This window comes from Protobothrops mucrosquamatus, unplaced genomic scaffold (assembly GCF_001527695.2).
Source record: "Protobothrops mucrosquamatus isolate PMUCROS unplaced genomic scaffold, P.Mucros_1.0 scaffold106, whole genome shotgun sequence".
In the NCBI taxonomy this organism is placed as follows: Eukaryota; Metazoa; Chordata; class Lepidosauria; order Squamata; family Viperidae; genus Protobothrops; species Protobothrops mucrosquamatus.
In genome coordinates, this window is record NW_015386478.1 from 1,093,376 (window position 1) to 1,117,086 (window position 23,711).

Sequence of the window (23,711 nt, forward strand, 5' to 3'; positions counted from 1 at the left end):
AACATGCTTTGTAGAGAACATGCTTTGTAGAGAACATATTTGACTCACAATGTTCTAGGTATCTCACAGCAATGGTTAGCACAAATACAGCATATACAAATAGAAAATAGAAGAAAAATATAGTCATTAAGGATAAGCAATATACTTCTTGACAATGTGTTAAATATGCTCATTTCTCTCCAAGGAACTGATGGTGAGATAATACTCCATTAACAAATGAAAAGAAGTGCTAGTATCTGACTGCTCCATTCATATAGCAATATCCTCAAAAACAGTGTGCAGGGACCAAATTCAGTAAGTTTAACATAAGCAAAGCACTGAAGTAAACAAGGAACTTTCTAATCAATAAGCAAATGAGCTTTTATCAATATTTTGATGGAGACTACAATTATTGTCATATGCAACTATTTCAATAGGCTTTAATGTTCTGTTATATTAGTCCTGTTTTTATTGTTATATTCTGGTTTACTGGTAAACTTACACACTATTATACTAATACATACTATTTACAAAAGGGTGAAATTGTTTTAGGAAATCAGTGTGAATGAACAGCCAATTTGTAATTATTTTTTTCATTATTTTGAGGTTTTTTGAGCTGTAAGTAAAATTGTACTTACAAAAATACATCTCCTCTATTTGCTGCTGTATAGGAGAGCAGAATGATCTTAAGATTCTGATTTTGGCTAAAAAAAGACTTTCCAATTTTGGTTAGAAAAAGAATTCAAACATCTATTCCATTAGACAGAAAAGAGTTAGAATTTTCTATATCTCTTCTGCCATCTAAATGGCCTAAATATGGTGTGCTTTCTTAATGACAAATATTTCACACATTAGTCAAATTCTAGCAACAAATATGTTTTATTCTATCCTTAACAGTGGGAAAATTCCCATTTGAATAAATATTAGATTTTCCATTAATCTTCCTCTGGCATTTTATCCTACTGCATTATATCAAATACATTATATTTATCAGGATTTTTTATACAAATGCCTGCTTTATGCAATTCCAATTAAATTTTACTTACAAGTTTACTTTATATATGAATCTAATTTTTTTTCTTGTACTGGATAACCAGAAGCCTACAGAGTTCCAGTGATACCCAAGTGAATTAGCTACTAGGTTGTCCAAACTAATGAACCTGACCTCCTTTAAATTAATCTCCTTTTAATGCTACACGGTTGTTGGAAAATAGGAGGAGAGGAATATTAGGCATCTTCGCTCCCAGTTACTTATGGAAATAATAAAGGTGGGAAATAAATAAACAAGAAGGTTAAAGAATACCAATAAGCTATGTTTATGCCTTTTATTATCAACTATCAAACCAACAGTTAAGATTTACCCTGCAGCTAGCACTTGTTCAAGGAACAGTAAAGGCTTTGGAGAAAAATGTTCAGATATCATGATGTGTCTATGTCTATAGAAGTGAGAAATGTGCAGGCAATGGCTTTCCTTGTGATAGTCTAATAAGAAAGAAAGAAAGAAAGAAAGAAAGAAAGAAAGAAAGAAAGAAAGAAAGAAAGAAAGAAAGAAAGAAAACAAATTGTCTATATCAGGGGTGTCAAACTCGTAAAGTCATGTGACATGTCGCGACATATCGTGACTTTTTTTCCATTGCTGGCAATGGGGTGGGTGCAGTTTCAGCATGACGCATCCGGCCCGCAGGCCGGCAATTTGACACCCCTGGTCTACATGGATCATAGACAAATTAACTTTGGTTGTCATTTGAAGTGCAAATGATCAGGCTCAAATTATGATATTTTGGATATTTTATACAAAGGCCTAGCAATTTTGAGAAGTCTATAATGTTGTGAAAGACATAGAAACAGATGAGTAGAAGAAAAGTATATGGACTCAATTATAGCAGTGATCAATGCACTGCTGGAAAACATAAAGGACCAGGCAGGAGACAGATCAATGTCAATGTATGGGGTTACTATTGTCAACATCAACTTTATAGCACATAATTAGTCAATCAAATCACTGCAAGTATTTACGGTACATACTTTAATCATTTACCCTCTCGTTCACTTTTTTTCTGTACCTCAAATCTCCAGTTCTTGCTCCAGGTCCTGCCAACCTTGCAGTTTGAAAGCATGCAAATGCAAGTAGATAAATAGGTACCACTTTGGTGGGAAGGTAACAGCATTCCATGTGCCTCCATGTATAGTAATGCTTACAACATGACCATGGAAGTGCCTTTGGACAATGGAGATGAAGACTGCCCCCTAGAGTCAAACATGACTGGATAGGGGAAACCTTTACCTTTATCTTCACCTTAGATGTCAGGACACTGATCTGAATAGGTGACCCACTAAAATACTAAAACATCAAAATGCTATTCAATAAACCAGTAATTTCCTGATGGCAAACAACTAGCTTATTTCAGGAACAGAGATTGCATACCTGCAGAAACACGTGGGCAATCAGGTAGCATGGACTCTACTGATGCATCCAGAGGTTCTGAACTTGATACCCAATTACAGCAATTCTGAAATTAAAGAGAACTTTGAATAATCAAATATCTTAGGGTTTTTTAACCATATTGTAGAAGCTTAATCATAGGGATTGTCATGTCAGGGCAATAAATAAATAAACTGGACTTGTAAAGTGAGGTTTGAGCTCATACAAAAGTAGAAGTAGCTATATATCTACAAGCATTATTATATTTATGTATAAATCTTCAGGACCAAATTAAGAGCTTTTGCTGTTTTGTAATTATATTAACATCTGAGGCAATTACGTCCACAAATATGTCCTCTTACCTGGCAATGAAATTACCATGGCAGTAGCATTAGCAATTATAAGAACTATCTGACAACTTTCTTCTCTTTCATAATTCCCAAGATCAGCTGCCTCAGGTGATTGGCCAATATGGGTAGCTATATAAATTTGATTAATAATAAATAAATAAACGATCCTCCTAAAAGGATTTAATATATTATATATGGAATTAATATGAGACACAACTCAGTCAAATAACATCTAAATGATGGAGAATATCCATTGGATTCATCTCACTCAAGTACTATGTCCAGCTTGGGACATCACACTATTAAGGGGAAGGTATACAAAATGAAACAGGTAGAAAGAGGATGAACTAACCATTGGAAGTGAAATGTGCCAAAAGAGATGGAAAGAATTGGAAATACTTTGTCCTTGACAAGAAATACTGAGGGGAGTCTACCATGCTTCAAATATCTTAACAGATGCATTAGTTCAAATAATATATCCTAATTGGATATCTATCTTTTCTGTACTTACGTAAAATTAGTATGGTTAATCGGGCTAAAACTTTATTAAAATGGAACTGATTCAAGTTGTCTTACATAAAATTTAAGATAGAGAAATGAAATAGATTATGGGAAATAAAATATGAATATTATGGATAATAAATCAGCATGAAATATCTCAATTTTACTAATCTATTAATTGCTTATTTCCTAATTAAGTTCTCTTTTACTTTTCAACTTTGGAATTTAAATATCATAGTGTTTTCTTAAAAATCATTACAATTTACTTTTCATAAATAATGACTGTCAAACAAAATAATCCACCAAGCTTTTGTTAAAATATGAAGACCTTTGATTTCATTTTTCTACAATTAAATACTTATATTAAAAATGAGGAATAAGAAAGAACTAAATACATGCATCCCAGATAAATGGCTGATTGTCCTAATGCCAAAAAGCATGTATTGTATATTTTTAAATGTTGCTGCCACAGTTGTGCACCATGGAATCCATCCTCACTATACAAATATTCTTGACTGGTAGATCAAATGTCTTATTATAGTTTCTTAATTCATTCTGTCTGGAAGAAGATGTCAGCTGTGTTTAGGTGAGGAGAGAATTTCAAAAGCTGTAGTCTCCAATAATGTAAAAGCCATGAGTTTTGAAAAGATTTGTCAAGGCAATCCTCCTGTTCTGGGACCAGAGAGAGGAGGAAGAACATAAAGAAGAGGTATTGTGTGAGATTAGAAACTGCTCACAAGCACCACATATTTTGTAAGAAATGCTAGATCAGTAAAACTACTGAACTCTGTGCAAAAAAGCCAGGAAAGCATTTAAAAATATAACTGACTAGTGTATTTGTTATCTTTTTACCTAATTGTGTGATGGTCATATTTCTGTATTTCATAAAGACTTTAAAGTGTACATTCGGAGACCTGTTTTTAATTAACACCTGAAAGAAGGAATTGGAATTTTTATGAGGTATTATATGTTTAACATAGATAAAATTAATATTTCTACTGATATAACATTACATCAGAGAATTTTAGAGAACACCAAAGATTTCAACAAAATTACTTTATACTATATATAATGAGCCATTGGCAATAAGAATTAAGTATCTCAAATGCAGACTGAAGATACAAAAATGGAAAATTTGTTTTATCAGTCATCACAATGTCTAACAAAACTTTAAAATAGGATTTCTGCTGGCACTTAAATATGTATGCTATGATAAAGGTAGATAGATGCAATGAAAAATTGCTATTGTTAACTATTCATTCTTTCGGTAACAGCAATTACCACTGCATGTACAAAGCAACTGAGAAAAAAATGAATTATTATTCAATCTCTCAATCTAAACCTGATATGGTAAAAATATACCCTGGTGGCATGATGTAGTTTAGAAACACATCTAAAATTCATGTAATATAACACTGTTTAGATGAGATTCTTTGAGTATCCCATCCATATTTTAATTCACTATTTTCTGAAAATAAAATCATGGGTAATGGATTGTCTTATTTAAATATATCTCAATAACAATTAGTTATTAGGTTTAAAATGGGAGATGTACATTTTAATGCTTTGCTCCTCATGATATATATTCAATGTTCTGAATTTTCATAATATAATATTTCTTTTTCTCAGTAAGCTTTTCAACTTGAATATTTTATTATTGGTATTTACTTGAAATATAAAGAAAGAAAACTTGTAAAACAAAATAAATGTAAGATTTCTAAGTTGCATTTTCAGAGTAGCATTTAAGAGTTAGAAAAACATTTTTAAAGAAATATTTATATCAATTCTCAAATGAATTTATTTTTGTTATTTACTAGAATGTGCCATTCCAATCACAAAAGACTCTTAGTGCTTATATTTCTTTTTATCCAGTAATATTAAAACTAAACAATATACCAAAGAAGTGAACTAACAGTACTGAACTATAAAGTTAGTGATCTATATGAAAGAAGTATGTTGAAGTGGTTTGGTTGTATAAGGAGAATGAATGAGAATTAACCCACAAAACATGCACATGATGGAATAGTAGGTTAAGAAGAAGGTGAAGACTATGAAAGTTACAGTTGGATGGAATTGGCACCCTCAAATAAAGTGAGAAATTTAAAGAAGGATGGTTTGCAATGTTAGAAAGAAATGAAAAGATAATATAAACGAGATTTAAATTAGATTTCCTCTTCTCATCTGCATTTCTTTTCTTAATTATGTCATTTTTTTCTGCACTCCAAATACAACTGACCCAAAACAAAACAGCATTATGGTAAGTATGTATGAATATATAACTTAGATACAATGTTTAGTGAAACTCTTTGATGATCAAAATTGGATTTTAACAATGATCTGTAATTTGTATAAAAAATTTAAGTCCTGCTGGATGAATTGAATAAAGTTCATAGTCTTTTTATAACAGTCTTTATATACAAAGGCATTCATGTCCCCATAAGGGAAAATTGTAAAAGCAGGAAGAAGGAGGTGCTGCTCCTAATAATAAGAATGCTAGTTGGTCAGTTTATGCACTTGGTTATCAGAATACAGTCTCACCTCTCGCATCCACTCTCGAACAATTTTATCAGCTTCTTGATGCCACACGTTATGAACTGAATCTGTCAATGCCACTGCAGTAACTTTATTTTTTACTTCTATTTCTCGCTGAATCATCTGTGGAAAATATAAGTCCAAAAATTTATTAAAATGTGATCAAACATCCAATGTAAATAGTCAGTGAACTGCTTTTATTGATCTACAGATTCACTAAAAACCCAAAATATTATTCAGTAAAAGTGGAAATTATTCAATAACAACTTTCATTTCTGGGTTGCAGAAAACACTATTTATATCCTACCTACTACAATCTTACTGAGCTTTCATTTGAATTTATTCACATCACTTTCTGGTCAACATGACTATCTTATTCTCAGAATCTTTCTGGAACTATTTACTGCCCAAACCTTAATTAAAATATATGTTCACTGCTTCTCATGTTAGAAAACACATAGTTGTGTACAAGATGAAAACAATATACTACTATTAGTTTTGTTTATAAAATATTGTAACTTGGCTTGTGTATAGCACTAAACCACAGTTTATTTTAGATACAGCCTTTTGAGTATGCAGGTCAGAGATATTCCTAACAAATGCAGTTAACTTTATTTTTTTTTCTTTCCATATCACCCCTGCTTCATTTCACTCCTGGAGATATATACAAGTGTTTTGTTTTTCAATCACTGTATAATTGGGTCTTTTCCTATGCATTGATTACAAAAGTTGAATAGGGAATTTAAATGCAAATATAGATGTTTGTAATAATAAATTCACTCTATAAGTACGGTAATAAAAGAGTGAGTAGACTATTGCGTAATGTAATTGAATACAGTAGCAGCAGTTGCAGAATTTTTTTTTTTAAAAAAGTGCAATTGAACTTCTTGAACCTGTATTTATCTTGCCAATAACAAAAATGTATATTTTAATAGATCTTTTAAACAGACAAAAAGAACAAAAAGAGTTAGTGCTTCCCAAGAGTGACATGTCAATCTCAAATCATGGTTATCATTATGGCGTGCTATCCTTAAATTATGGCTAATGAACTTTCTCATGATGAGATTGATAAAAGAATAAGTAAACTACAGGAAGTATGACCAGCTTGGTTACAACACATCAACTCAATATATCTTTTCAACTGTGACTTATGTATCATTCCCCCCCCAAATAGTGCAGTACAGAATGCAAGATTAGAAAGCAAAATAAAGAATAAGAGAACGAAGGACTGTTAACATAAGTAACATTAAAACCCAAAGCATTACAACTGGTATTGTGGATGGTATGACACTAAAAATATTTAGTTTGCAATTTTTTTCCACTAGAAATCACTAAATTTTTCATTTCAGCTAACTTAGCACTTTAATAACTTTACTGACTATATCTACATTTTAAATATCATTTTAAACTACTACTTTTAAGACATGACATTAAAGTATCTATTCACCTGGACAATAATCCCTGTACTTATAAAAAACCTAATTTTATACAATCAGTTTATGTAGTTGATATATTTGTGGTAACTGCCTAATTTAAGAGCAGACGTCTGTGGTTTTTATTTTAACTGGGCTTCTTCACTATATAGTAGCACATGAGTCATGTAATAATTTTGTGCAATAATTGTACAGGATTACTTGCTGTTGATCCAGTCAAAGTAAAAGACAGAACACACAAGCATCACAATTCAGAATATAACCACATTTTAAACCAATGGTTTAAGAACTAGACTAGATAAAATGTCTTTATAACCCAGCACTCTGTTTTAAATATTTATCAGCCTAGTAACCTTGGAAAACTGGAGATTATGTTGCAGATTATGTTGCACACAAATTATGCAGGATGGAAGGCAAAACTTTTATTACTTAAACAGTAATGGTTTTAAATCTAGTTTTGGTGCAGACAAATCATACATGCACTATAATTTAAAAATCCAGTCCAGTGCTTTTAAGACTTAATTTGACAGCCAAATTTTCTTATTCCTTTTCTTTGTGGTAATGAACATTTGGTACATTTCTGAAGATAAAAAAAGGGAAATACAGCTATTAAATAAAGTTGTATATGTTATTTTATAACCTGAAGCTTATTAATTCAGCTCTACTTAATTTTTAAGTATCATTCTAACTCTCATGACCAGAGGAAATGAAATCATATACCAGTGGAATTAAAAGTAGGTAATATTTTTGAGCTGTTGGGCATAACTGAAAAATTGAAAGTATGTTATAGATATGTAATTTGAAGATGATACACTTTCAAACATATAACTGGAGAATAGTCAATGGACTTTGAAAACAGACAAGTTTGACAATGAACATAGGAGGCTGGGCAAATAGAAGATATAGAAATTTACAAAGTTTTATGAGGATTTAGTGACGCTGTGCCACTTTGGTGTAGTGGTTAAGATGTCAGCTAGAAATTGGGAGATTGTGAATCTAATTCCTGTTGAAAGCATGAAGCCAGCTGGGTGACCCTTGACCAGTCACTCTAAGCCCTGGGAAGCAGGCCCTGGCAAACCACTTCCAAACCACTTCCAAAATGTCAAGAAAACTGTAGGGACATGTCCAGACAGTTGTCAGAAGGCAATACTGAATGGTAGCTCCACACACAAACAGGGGCTACTCTTATACTATCTCCTAAATCACAGGCAGCATATCTTAAGCATCAGAAGACCTGCTAAGCATCTTTCTGAAGTTCCCAAATGCATCTGGTTGGTTACTATTTGGAATAGAATGATGGAGTAGCTAACTCTTGACCTGATCCAGCAAAACTCTTCTCAAATTCTTACAGATGTTTTTTGAAAATGGGGATGCACGATCAATTTTATAGGCAAAGAACTTTGTAAACCTGTCAGAGTGTCCTACAGGAGAATAGTCACATTCTCTTTCTAGGAAGGAACAAGTAATTCTAAGATGAGCTGTTGGATGCAAATATGCAGGTGCAATAAAAATCGAGAAGTGATCACTCTTAATTTTTTTATTATCCTGGCATACTCCTGTATGTGGGTATGTCACTGTGTTTAGTCACATTCATCCTTTTTCTCCATTGGGAGAATTTCAAAGTAGGAAAAAAATTGGAAGTAATCTTGTCCAGAACTCTTGTTGCGTCCCTATTTCAGAGGTCAACACAGTACATGGCAGAGCTATGCTCAAAATTTGTGTTGAGAAATGTTTATGCACTAATACGTTATACAACAGCAGTACTACAAAAACACAATAGGGATATGTAATGTCATTGTGATTTGCATCTGGCTCAAAGTACACACACACACACACACACACACACAGAGAGAGAAGGAGAGAGAGAGAGAGAGAGAGAGAGAGAGAGAGAGAGAGAGAGAGAGAGAGAGAGAGAGAGAGAGAGAGAGAGAGAAGTCTCTTATACCTATTTGAACTGAACAAGGTTTCAGAAATAGGCAAAATGAAGCAAAGTGGCAATGCTTAAAAGATAGTCAAAAACAGGACTTCTGTGATTAATACAAAAAACAAAAGTATTAAAAAAATGGAGTATAAATTTCTTATAATTCTATAGAGACTGAGATGGATTTATAGAAGGCAATAATAAAATATGTATTCCATAAAGATGAAGATGATTACTATACATTTGGTGAAGACACAGGGAGCAGTTGTAAGGTTGATAGAATGAAATGATCATATAACTATTAGGAACCTTGTTGCAAGAAGCTTACTCATCCCTAGAATATCAAATCACGAACATCACCAACATCACTAGAAGTAGAACTCATCACTGATCTTCCTGAGTTGGGTTAAACACGCTAATACAAAGCCTGACAGGATTAAGTAATGAGCATATGAAGGGCTCTAAATGGTACTTGCAGCATATAGCAGAATCCTAATAAAATCTTGAAATCACAGATGAAAAAGAAAGGCATTGCTTTTAAATGGAAGAAATATTGCAGGTAAAGTATCTGTAGGAAGGCTTAAAGTTGCTGGTGTCTTTAATATTGACAAGATCAATAATGGAAACAAGGCAATAATGGAAACAAGAACATATAAACAGGCAAAGAAAGTAAGTTAGGTAAAAGAAGAAGAAGAATAACAAATTTGTTGCGGTAAGAATAGCAAAGGAAGGAAGCAGAAAAACTTTTAAGGACCAAAGGTAAAACTTAGCCAGTTGAATCCAAAAATTTCCTGATATTGTAGACCTGCTCCAATTCTAGCAATGAAGCCAATAGCAGTAGCTTCATCCAAGGATGAATAAAGCGTTGTGGCGCAGCCAACTATGCAAACAATTGTTCCGGTATGGCCGAAAGCAAAGGGGATACATAATCCCTGCCTTGTGCTTGGAAGATAATAAAGAATTGGTAAGGGTATCATAAAGTGGTTAAAATAACTGCTTCATATAGAATGTATTACAATAGTTTTGCCTTGAGATTATAAAATAAGTTTGAGACAAAAAGGATTAGTCTTTTTCATTAGGTGGAGTTAGTGTAAAACAGATTCAGTTCAGGAACACAATATGATTAAATCTAAAGTAGAAGAAAGATATACCTTATTGGACCTTAATTTTAATGCATGGGTAATCCTCAATGGATGGAATGGATGGAACAATGGATGGAAACTAATCAAGGAAATAACCAATCTAAGGAGAAATTTCCTGACAGTGAGAACAATAAACTAGTGGAACTTCAGAAGTTGTGGCTGCTTTATCACTGGAGGCTTTGAAAAAGAGACTGGACAGCCATTTGTCTGAAATGGTATAGGGTCTCCTGCTTGAGCAGGGGGTTGGATTAGAAGACTAGAAGATTTCCAAGGTCCCTTCCAACTCTGTTATTCTCACTTAACCAACATTTGTTCAGCAACCATTTGAAGTTATAGCAGAGCTGAACAAATGGTAGTTATGCCCGGTACCTGAAGTTATGGTGGTTGCAGCACCCCTAAGGTCATGTGATCAAAATTTGGGTGCTAGCCCACCAGCACCAATAACTATAGGGGCACTTCAAGACCTTCCACTCAGCCATCTCCCCCATCTCTGCCATTTTGGCTGCCCTGTACTTCACTGCCTCTATTACTCTGCTGGTCCTGCCATCTTATCCAAATTGCATGCAGCCTTTTCGCAAGGATTTGGAAGGATTCAAAGCCTTGCAAGGCCAAATGTGATTTGTATAAGGCCATAAGCAACCTCAGGAAGAAGGCCTGGCACAGATAGTATCAGGCACACCTCATCAGCAGTGGGCGAAGAAAGATGGTGAAGGTCAGCTGGGGGCAGCAAAGTCAGTGGAACACATGGTGGCAAGGCTGGCAGAAGTCATAGAGTACTGGGAAGCCAAAAGAGCTCCTCTCTGAGAGAGATGGGAGGTTAAGAAGTGTGATAAATAAACAAGCAAACAAACAAATGGGCAGGGATGGGGTGTGAGATAGGAAGAGGGGAGTGAAGAGGAGCCAGCCTCTTAACTTACTGAGGACCTAGTCAGGAATGGCTTGGATTGGGGAGGGTCCTCATCTAATGACCAGTCGGATTTGGTTAATGAAGGCAATAGGAAATGCTGGGATTATCACTATGTTTTGGTTATTCCAATTTAGTCGTTCAATCCATGCTACCTGGTTTTTTGTGCTTAAGCACTTATTATAAAATTATATAAGTAAGTTTTAACATACGAAATACATTTTATTACACTGATGTTCTCTCAGATATACTTTTCTATATCACTCACTCACATTGTCACAGAAAATACTTAATAGCAATTTTGTACAAATAAGAAGTTGGTATTATTTACTTTATCTAAATTAGAAACATCTTTCTTTAAGATCAATAAAATCTACTCTATATATACAAATGCTTGCAAGTAATACACTTCAGACTTAATAAATGCAATAAGAGATTTCTCTAGACTGTTACTTTTTCTGAATTCATTGTCAAAAATTATAGAAAGTATGATAGCTGTTAAGAGGATACCTGTTCACCTTTTGCCTTCAGTCTTCTTTGGCCAAGATACCAACCTGTTATTCAAATATTACATTCTTCTGCACTGTCTAACTCATTCTCTATCTCTGAATACTTGCTTTCATTTCTCACCCATATAAAGCAACATGCTTCTGTCCCATTCTAAATGAAGGTTTTCATTTTCTGTACTGGTAATCTATTAGTTTTGCAGCCTGTCTTCTGGCTATTTCCTTTACCTAAAACTCTTCTCTCATCTAATTTTTGACACAAATTTTGAATGATACTAGAAATGTTGGAATTAGAGGGATGAAAAAGTTGTTTGCAAGTTTGGGGGAGATGAATTAGAAACTCAAGGTACATCTGTTGTCGTGAAAGAAGCAGGCAATATCAGTACATTGAATGCAATATTGGATACATATAAAAATCTTTAAGTTTAAACACTCACGTGTTTAACTTTTAACACAAAATAAAATAGAAAACCAAGTCATTCTAATAAGAATTGGAATAAACACCACTTAATAGTGCTCTCTTCTGATTTCAGATAATCATCATATACTTAGTATGCCAATTTAGGAATTATTTTATTGGAGTATATATTTATATAAATAGAAATGAATTATAAAGCTGTTTCTAAGAAAAAATATCAGAAAAAAAAATTCTTTCTAGTCTTGAAAACCCGATATAGAATTAATCATGACAAAGCAGGTTTCATTCACACTGTCTTATCAATGTTTTGTATCATTTTCTGAAAGAATTCTTTCTAGACAGAAAGAGGTCATTTCATCTCATTTACAGAAAAATACTCAACTGAGCATGCCAACATGTGTGCTAATTCTAACTTCAGGAGGCACTGATGTAGTTAACAAAGACTACTGAAAAACCATCAGCTGGGAACAGTTCTTCATCAGTATTAAAGAGGGGGCAGAGCTGAACCAGTGACCTAGAAATGAAAGACTTTGTAATCTGATTACCCATCTTTTGAGCTATGCAGTCCATCCCCCTTTCATTTTTACTGATAAGAGAGAATCTTATTACCTAAGCAACTTTTGTAGTCATTTATCAATGCAAAAGCTTTCATTTAGTGCACTAAAAGGACACTAATGGCACACTTATTAGCTTGTTTCAAGTTTTGTCTCAGTAATACTTTTTTCTATTAATTTAAAAAGAATGCATTGATATAAAATTATACAGAAATGTTTTTATAATGATTTTTGATGATGCTCTTGCTGATTATTAGAGAGCTGTTATAAAGAAGTAGAATTAACAGAGCACTTACTGTCAAACCAAAAGAAAATGTAGACCTAAATTAGCAAATACTGAATTGTCTGCATTTCCAGACAGCACAATCATATTACAATTGAACTACAAACTTACTGACAATGAACAGATAACTCAATAAAAGTTTTCCAAGGTACAAAAAGGATTTGTAATATTGGAGTAGTTTTCTAATTCCAAAGTAGAAATTTTTATTATGCCACTGTAATGTGCATATGTGGCAACACGCATTTCAAAAGTGTTGAAATGATCTTATATGACAAGAGAATGTTTATATTTTTTTCATTTCTGAAATGGTATTTCTTTTAAGAGTCTCAGGAAGTAATCTTGAAAAATTTTCCCTGCTTTTTGGCCTGCAGGAAAACAGTTTTCTCTTTAGCTTAAGATAGTAAGAGAGCAAAAAGAGAAAAATCTTGAATTCCCAGAAGCATACACGCAGCTAATAACTCAGACTTAATTATTTCTAGATCTTATTTTAAATTTTGTAATCAGACAAAACAGTATGGCCTTATTTGAAAGAGTATATATTGATGTTTTATAGTCCAGTAATAGCAACAAGGGCAATATTTTAAAAATAAGTAACTAAGTAATTTTATAGTGTTAATTAATCAAATATGATTAATCCTTATTAATTCCTTATTAACTCCCAAAATAAAGTAGATGATATTGTACTTTATTAAGTGATAAATGACTACCCTAAATACTATATTATACAATATATGTAAAAAAATGAGAAGTTTTAAATAAACTCTTAAATAAGTATATGGTAGAGTTTTTAGATCGCTAATAGGAAAATCAAAATGAAGTTTAGCTTTTTTAAAGCAACCAGGTAATTTACAGACAAAATATTCTATAAATTATTTAGACTGAAGATATGTTCTGCAGAAAATTGTTTTTTAAAATAAATATTTGATCAAACTGTATTATCAGTTTGCTTACAGTGGATAAAAATATTGTGAATAATTGAAATAATTACCATTAATTTTTGAAAATATAAAAATATAAGTATAAAAAGTCAAAATCAGAATTTATTGAATGAAGACTGATGAATCATTTGAATTTTCTATAGCCACTCCAAGAAAGTTTTTGTAGTAACAAAGCATTAATATATTCAAAATGTATTAGCCACTGTATAATTGCAAAACAAAATTACTTATAAGTTTTAGCATTTTCAGGTAAGGAGTAAACTGTCCCGTTTTATCATATTTGACTTAGTAGCATTTGCAAGCCAAAGGTTTGTGTGCTTGCTATGTTTCTAAACATTCTACTGGACAATGTAGAGTTCTGTCATATAGAAATGAATAGTCATATAAGTTGAAATAATAAATAAATAAACAAAGAAATGCCAGCCAAAGTTAGCTGTACATGGCTCAGAATTCTATAGATGATTTCTTGGAAAGATAAACACAAATATCTTGAACTGCAGTTAATGAGCACTACAGCTCATCAATTATTAATAACAAATAAGGTTTAAATATAATGTAAGCGGAGATATGTAAATTTAATCTTAAAATATCTTTAAAGCATTAATTATGGCACTTACTGACATTTTGTCAATACTGAACTGCCATGGCCTTTATAAGTAGGAGAAATGCTATTATATTATTAATACTGAGGAACAGAAACATATTTTAATTCATCTTATTTTCATAACTCTAATCTGCATATTTACTGGCAAATAAAATTTGAAAATGTTTAATCAGTAATTTTCACAGTTAAATTCTAGCTATACTGTGCAGAAAACATGCTGATATATTTGTATGTAGATGAATATATAGTTTTAAACCAGCAAGACTTATAATGTGGATATTATTCCTTTGACCTTTGTTCAATGAAATTACAGTAACTCTTCTATAATACTTTTTCACTTGTTTTCTAAACCTACTCAATCACACTTGCTAGCAAGGAAAAGTTAGCCTTCTGCCTTTGGCAGAAATGATATTTCAAGTAAAAAAAATCCAGTTTCTTGTGTGGCACATTTGATTCCCTGTTTGTTTTAAGTGCAAATAGCGCCATCCTTTGTATTAGCACTGCGTTTAGACTTCACTAGATTAGACTGTACATTGGAAACAAAAAAAAGCAATGAATTAAACTGTCTAGATTTTTAAAAATAAGAATACCACTGTTAATTAAAGTAAGATTACAGGAATCAGCTGAGTTTTCCCCCACAATCCCAGAAGAAAGCCGCAACAGAGGATAAGCAGTGCCCTCTAGTGTAATTTACAGCAGATACAAATCTGAATAAAGGTAAGCATCATCTCAGGCTCTTTAATGAGAAATACATTGCAAGCATGTTTATATACCAACAGACGCATTGTAAATAATTATTAATCACAATCATTAATAATCAAATTATACTATATTATATCCACTGCCTAGTAGGTATACCCAGTACCTGTAAACATTGTAAACCACACTTTCTCTCAAAAAGTCTGACATAGCCAAGATGTCTTTAATGTTGCAGGCAGCTTAGAAAAAAAAACATTTCCACACAGAATAGCAGGCCATGCATGAAAGCGGGTGTCAGAAAACCCAGCAGAATCACTCACTGTGAAGATGTCTAATAGGGATTGCTGAATACACAATATAGGCAGCAGGGACTGAATGACTAAATTGGAGTGACCTGAAGGTAGTACGAAAGGTTTGAATCAACCAGGTCCATACATTGTAATTAAACCTATAGTGAATGTCTGATTCTTCCCTGTTCTTTCATTAAATGGAAGGTATTTTAAATTTATTGGGTCTGATGACAACATTCTTATAATTGTGGTTCATCAGTAATCTTTTAAAGTTCACTTTTAAAAAGTACTACACAAAAGGACTCGTATTGCTTTTCTGTGTCTTCTCAAGGCAACTAATAGTAGGAGCAAATTTTACTGTAAATTTGGAACAAGCCTTGGTGTATTAGTATTGAAAATTTAAGAAGACAAGATTAAAAGAATAATGCAATTAATGGCAATAAATTTCCTTCTCTTCCAAGACCAGGTTAAATACAAACACATTCTGAATGAAAAGTCACATATATTATGTTTTAGGTATACCACAAATAAATACAAAATCTGCTGTTGTATTATTTATTTATTTAAATTTATTGTCTGACCAACTCTAATTTGTAAGGCAAATAAAACTGCAATAAAGGTGTTATAAATGGGTTTACAGTTTATTTTCCATGTAAATAGTTAATGTATTCATTGTCCTGCATTTTAATGTTGATAAATACCTTTAGCTCCATGTATATTTTAATTTAATTTTTAACTGCAAGAAATTAAAAGGGCAGATATGAGGGATCAGAGTGACAATACTTATGTATTAAGACTCTACAGTTACTATAAAATGCTGGAGGAAATTTCACTTGGCTGATGTTCGGTAAATCTCCATTAAATGAAAAATATATACACAAATAGATAATTGTACAGAAAATTTCTTTACACATTTTAAGATTTTCCCATAATATCGTTCTTTAGTCAGGCAAAATGAAATTCAAAAATGCAACAAACAGGTGTTTGGAAACATGTGCTGTACAAATAGCGTCCTTAGGGAACTGGAAAGACCCCAGCTCCACAATGACTGTACATTTTATGACAAGTACAAACATACAACTATATATTTCATGAAGCTGTTCAAAAACTTCAAAAGGTTTTATTTTTAGCTATTCCTGTTTTAAGTCACTACATTTTTAGAAGAATTAATTCAACGGTTTCTTTTTCTGTTGCATAAAGTCCACAGTTGGGGCTAATGTATTTTCTGTTAATCTTTTAAGATAAATTGTAATAACTCACCTTTGTTATTCCATTCTTTCATTTAAATTCTTGAATAACTAACTGAATGTTGCATATGTGTATGAAGTGAAGATGAGGTCCACAAAGCAGCTTCTGTTCCACCTACTAACTCATGCTTACAAACTATCTGCTTGTATCCCATTTACAAAATGCCAGGTAAAGAAGCTACTATCCTAAAATAAGCCTGAAAAGCAGTGCTAAAAGATATGTATCTAATAGAATTAGAAAGCTAGATGTGCTGAAAAAAATAAACTATATATGCTCACTCTTTCTACCTTCAGAAGAATAATGGCCTGCTAATTTCTTCAGCATGCTAGTTTTAATCAAATTGAATGGAGTCTCACATAATAATCATCCTTTTGCTTTGTGATCCACTATTACATTGAGGAATTCTAAGAAACCAAAATAAGCCTAAATTTACATATGTTAAATTTCTTAAAGTATTGGGAGTACCACAAACAGAAAAGGACACTCTGGGAATAAGGGGTTGATACAATTTTGTTTAAGAAGTTGCTTGATTGTCAAGTTGATAAATACGTGCAATTATTTTTGTTAGCTATAATAAGAAGAAATTAATAAAGAATAAAACATTACACATGAAACAGCAGGCAAAGATTATTAATTATATATCATGTCGGTTAGTTAAACCCCAAAAGAAAACTGTCCCTTTAGGGCTAAATAAGTTTATTTATTTGATATAAAAGAGTGTTGTATTTTGATTTGGAGGAGGTGAGAAATTTACTCATATTATATTGTAAAAATACAGTTAGCACTATTGAGAATTATGAACACAAAGTTTCATTGGGGATGAGCTGGAATGCATTAAAATTAGAACATAGCATTGTGTAAAAGCAAAGACAACTGTGTTAAGGTTAACAATGATTTTTTGCTGTTATGATAGTATGATAGTATGATTTATGGTTAAACATTCAAATAATTTTAGATATATAATCCATAATGTGTTGAAAACAAATAAATCTATACAGAAAGATATGAAACTAATGATAGACGCAAATGGGAAATACTGTCACTAATAATTATAAACAGATATTTGAAGCAATTGAACACTATATAGTTTTTAATTCTAAGCACTGTTATTGTAAGTAATATATTTAGTAAAAAATTCAGAATAACATAAATTTTTAATTATTATATAAAGAAAAATTATTCTTTACACTAACTATTTAAATGTATTGGGTGTATGACAGTTTATTAATTTTATACAAGCTATCATATAGTAAAAATTATCTTTTTCTACCTTATTCAAAATATTGTGGTCATAATTAACAAGCAAGCTTGACTTGTAACTCAGCATATCAGCAATATAAAACTGAGACTGCTACTTACTAGATGTAATTTTGGGCATTACTGCTATTGTTTCTGTTACTTCACAATGCACATATACTTGAAATAATTAATTCTCACAGAATAAGCCAGTTATTTATTTCTAGAATGACTAAAGGAATACTAGTGTAACATTTTCCATCTTAAACATTTATAATGTATCAGTATCTAATTCTGGATAGTCTGTGAAAACCATAGCTAGCTAAAATAAATATATAATAGAGTATTAAGTAGCACTTTAACGTAGCAGTGAAACTCAAAATATAAATTTTAGCTTAACTGTAAATTAAGAGTTAAAATATGGGTCGGACACGACTTCGCAACTAACAACAACAAAGAGTTAAAATGCCTTTATTAATGATATGAAAACAACTTGAATTAAATATAGACGTATAAGCTAGGCTAAATTTATATAAAAATGCTAGTACACTAAGTATAATGTACCCTTTAGCAAGAAAAAATATCCAATACATGATGAAACTCTAGCTGTAATGTTATTAAAATACTGATAGCATGCAATCCTATTCCCTATATTTCTCTTTATATTAATCAAGAGACTTAACATTGAATGTGATTGACAAAGCAGCTGCTAGTGGATACAAAACACCGAACATCATAATTATGGCATAAGACAATCAGCCACAACTGTCTCACTGCAAGACACAGAATATTCTCCCTTTTTACTAAGTTAATAATACCTCAAACAGACTTTTTTTCCATTATGCCTATGTGCAGAAAGATGTGCCCTATAGAAAACTTTCAATGTTTTACATGTTACAAAACTTCAAGAGGAAACTCTTTTAAGTTCTAAGGTTAACGGGACCTTCATACACTGCAGCCATTATACTAGTGATAGTTTATTTTATTTCATTTATCTTATTTCATTTATTTTTTATGCAGATGAGAGAGCTGTAGGCTCTCCCTGAAAGTTCCTTTCCACAACTTGGTAACTATGAATATATTTACTTAAATAAATGTCCAGGTAGTTGCCAAGCTTGATTATGACAGCTGCTATATTTAGCATATTTATGATAACTAAAGCTTGACCCTACTTATTGGATCTCTCTTACCCTCTTACTTACTTATTGTCTATTGATTTACAGCAATTTGTATGGAAAAGGACAGAGTGTAAGTCTAGAGTTCTTTCCCAGCTTCTTAACCTCAGTTAAGTAATAAACATCACCATTAATATCTTTACCATAACATATGTAAGTGACAAACTTTAATACATTCAAAATTATATATATATATATATATATATATATATATATATATATATATATATAATTTTGAATGTATCCTGTACAACCTGCATTTTATTAATTTGAAAATTGTGAGGAAACAGTGAAGGAAAAATTAACATAATTCATATGATTAATATTAAGTTCATATTCATATGAAACGTTGCAGTTATATGTTAATACTAACTTCTCTTAACAAATAGATAATTTTAAAAGTATTTCTCCGACTCAAAGCATGGTCTAGATAATAGACATCAAAGGCAGAATACTTTAAAATATTTATTTTAATGTATTTTATTTAGGTTTTGTTCTTTACTTGGCGACTTAGCAGACTACATATCCTACCATATATTTATCAGATCCTATTGTTGTTACAGAATGCAGTATTCTTACCTAAATGGTTGCATTTTTTGTATTATAATAGTATGGCTTGACCATTGTTTTCAAATAGAAATTTCCTTCGGAAAAAAAACATGTTTCAATTTAATTAATTCATGACATTGATTAAATACTGAATAACTGTATTAGATAAGGAGAAATAAAAATTAATCTATTGTGTCAATTACTTATTAATGTTTGGCATATAATAACCACTAAATAGTTGATCAATACTTCTAATATGTCAATTATTTTTCTTTTTATGGGCATCTGAAATTACTTATAGCTTCTATTGCAAAATATTCTTGCATGTTCATTTACCAGTGCAGGAGAACTGTCAGCAGTTACTACAAATAAGAAACGCAGATGCAGTTTTCAAATACAACTCACAGGTCAATGTATTCTCCTATTTTAATAATGGCTTTTCCTATTACATTCATTATTCATATAGAAAAGAGGATAGGCACTTTTTAGGTATTATATTGCTTTCTTGAGGAATATGAGCATTGTGACTTTCAGAGGCCATTTTCTAAAGATCCTAACAGGCAAATGACATCTTGGGAAATGTTATGCTCATGGTGTATTTGCATAATAATGAAGGTATCGTACATATAAGGCCAGAACTGCACTTACCCAAATTTTTATTCAAATTACGAGAATTCTTTCTATTCCTGAAACAGGGCACCCTCTAAAATAAAATACATTACTTGTTTCAAAAAGATGAGCCAAAACTAGAATATGGATGACATATAAATTCCTTGATGTAGATTTATAACATACTTTTCATGCCTATTGTGAGCATAAAATAGCCAACCATAAGGTATTTTCTAAATTGAGAATGAGATGCATACATTTCTTCATGTTTCAATGTATACATTTCAAAAGTCTTCAGTTTTGTTTGAATGAAGAATTTTAGGTGATATAACATGAACAATATTTTTTAATCATAGTATAAAAAAATCAAAGCAATCTCAAACATCATGCATCATAAAACAGAGAAAAAAAAAATAAAAGACATGGTTTTATTTCACATTTACAATTCAATGGTTTCCAAAGGATTCTAGTTTCTGTCATGTACAAATATTATCTACTGAATAAAAACAAAAGCCACTGTGATTAATTACATTGTTTGTTCTGTTTTTAAATACTTTTAAGTGATACTAAAACATTTAAATACACTGTAAAACATTTTTTAGGAAGAGAATCCAACTTTATCATTATTATTATTATAAGATTAAAAAATGTGAAGATAATTTTATAATCAGGAAGGAACTGTATGGTGTTGTGGTTGCTATATTTGATGTAGTAATTTATAATATCATAAAAATTTCAAGACACATCAGTTTCTTGTTTTTTCAATATTAGGAACTGCTGTGCCAAAATGAATAAAACTCCATTTATGATTCTTTTGAACAAATACTACTTTTATGTATCATTGCTTAAATATTCTTATATAAAACACAGTATAGTAATTCATGGAATTAGTTTAATATATTTCACTGCTATAGTGGGATTACTCTGGAGTAAATATTTAAATATGAATGCAAGAAAATTTATGTCAATTAATTCTGGGATAAGATTTTAGTATAAATTTTAAATATAGAAAAATAACGTTTAAAATATTTTCTAATTCTTTCAAGTATATAGTTAATGTTCTGATTTTATTTTATAATCATATATTACTGACATCAATAGAATTTTACACATCAGCATTATATGCTGAAGCCAATTTAAAGTAATAATATTTTAAATTAAAGAATAATGTTACCAAGGGATTTAAAATCTTAGGTTCATACCCCAACATAAAAAGATGTATGTATAGGTTCCTAAATGTTCAAAAAGGATGCAGGCTTTTTTTCCCCCTAGAAGGCAAATACATTACTTCAAAATAAAATAGCAATGAGAAAATGGTATATGTCCTGAGAACTATTTTTTTTCCAACTAAATAAGAATACAGTACACTAAACTGAAGAAAGCTATCTAAAGGAGAAGAGAGATAGATCTTCTATAAACAGGGGAAAAAAACCTGTACTCTAAAAGAATGTTGGAATAAAATTGAGACATCTGCAGTAAAGTTTTACCTTCTCCCTAGAATATTTGAGATGAACTCAGTCTAACACTCTCTTCCAAGAAAAGGCAAAGTGATCAATGCAAGAACACATCAGGCTCTCTTGGACAGGCCAATCAATGCAAGAAAGAACCTTGCCCAGGGCCTTATGCAAATAGAAGCACGTCCTACACCTAGGGAGGGAACATGCGCACTAGATCAATGGAATCTGAAAAACCTTACAGCTATACCAGCCTCAGACAGTAAATATATAATGATGAATCCTTCACGTTTTAGCTGAACTTTTAAACTAGTTACTTTCCCCAGCTAGGTGAAAATGAGTACAGAGATCTATATCTGGCAAGTTCAATTCAAACTTTAAAAAATAATGATGAAGTTTCATTACTCTTAGCCTCAGCAAGGCTGAGATTATTTTTTAAATAAAAATGATTAGGATTTAAATTGTCTGTTTTTTTTATATACTCTCTACATTTAAAATGAATTAAATCTTTAATTCTGTTGTTGGAAATGTACATCCCTTACACTCTGGACAGTAACTGTAACCTCAATTATATAGGATTTTTTCCACTAAGATCTTACATACAAGAGATTACTTTGTTTATTTCTTAAATGTTTAAATACAACATGATTTATTAAACATGTTTGTAAATTGGTTTCTATTTCCAGTTGTAAAGTATATGCATTTCTGCAGAAATATAAATTCAAATGTAGAATTCATTGAGAAGAATAGTGTTAGTCTTTTCAAATAGTCTTTTTAAGACTTCTGAACAGCGACTTTCAAATTATAATTTGGGGTAAAAACTCTAAAGAGAAATATTTTAACACAGAATCAACATTTATAAATTTCATCAAATGGATACTGAATTATAGTAATTGAACTGCTATTATACGGCATGGTGTTACATTACATAACATCATAACACAAGCATACTCAAGCAAAGAAGGCAGCAACTAGCCTAACATTGTGGTCCAAAAGATCATCCAAATGGCGGAGATAATGAAAAACCAATTTTTAAAATCTGCATTGGATTCAAACATTGGAAGTCTGTCCAATGTCTGTCAGGTTTCTCCTCATCCCATCCTCTTCATCATTGCTCACTTCATAGAAAATCACTGTTCTATCAGGAGCTGTAACTATGGGGTGCTCCCTGGTTGGTTATGTTTGAAAGTACTCTAAATGAGCACTTCTATCAGTGATCCTGGTTTGTGCTATGCCATGTCTGATGCACCTACATGTAGCACATGCATGCCATCACAAGTTACTATGAATGGTTAGTATGCTTGCTCATCTGCATAATATTTTAGTGCATCCACCTAATTTCTTCTGCCAGTTAAGAATGGCTAAATAACAGTAGAAAGTCCTTTTACGTTATGTTTATATTTGCAACAATATACAAACCAGAGACTATTGTTGGTTAGTTAGAATCATGATTTGTTTTGTACCTATTTTTAAATAAATTCTGCAAGTCTAAATAAGCAACACATAGAATTAGTTATTGTGATTTGTTTTATATTCTTTTTGCTAAAAGGATCCAAGCAAATGACCATACTGAACGCCAGTTTTTGAAGAGAAGTGAAACCTGCACATAAGCTCCCTGTTTCCTCTTTTTTGTATGTATTATTGTATAATATTAAGCAGTTGGCATTCCATTTTGTTTAATTTTAACCAAATGCAACCTTCTTTTGCCAAAGTTATTTTAATTTCTACCATGTCTGTGACATAAAAATCATTTCAGAAGAAAATTAGAGAAGCACAAATCATAACAATATTTTTGTTTGTTTGATATGTTTCTCTGGCAGCTTATATAGCATTTTTACAAAGCCAGCATTTAGGATCTTTGCACTAAGTTTAGCATCCTTTTTTTAATTATTTCAGTTGAAAACTGAATATATTTTATGAGCCAGTTTAGTGTAATGATTAAGGCATCAAATTAGAAGCTGGAT

The 23,711-nt window shown here is 31.5% G+C and overlaps 1 protein-coding gene across 1 annotated transcript in view; it reads right to left on the reverse strand.

The window, feature by feature from the left end:
* Positions 1 to 2,378: 2,378 nt before the first annotated feature.
* The window catches only part of FAM172A (family with sequence similarity 172 member A), a 145,755-nt gene continuing 124,422 nt past the window's right edge, over positions 2,379 to 23,711 (reverse strand). The window contains exons 9-10 of the mRNA XM_015812676.1: positions 5,791 to 5,907; positions 2,379 to 2,489 (exon numbers count right to left, since the gene is read on the reverse strand). Coding sequence (XP_015668162.1) covers positions 2,379 to 2,489; positions 5,791 to 5,907 — 228 coding nt within the window. The remainder of the gene's footprint in view (positions 2,490 to 5,790; positions 5,908 to 23,711) is intronic.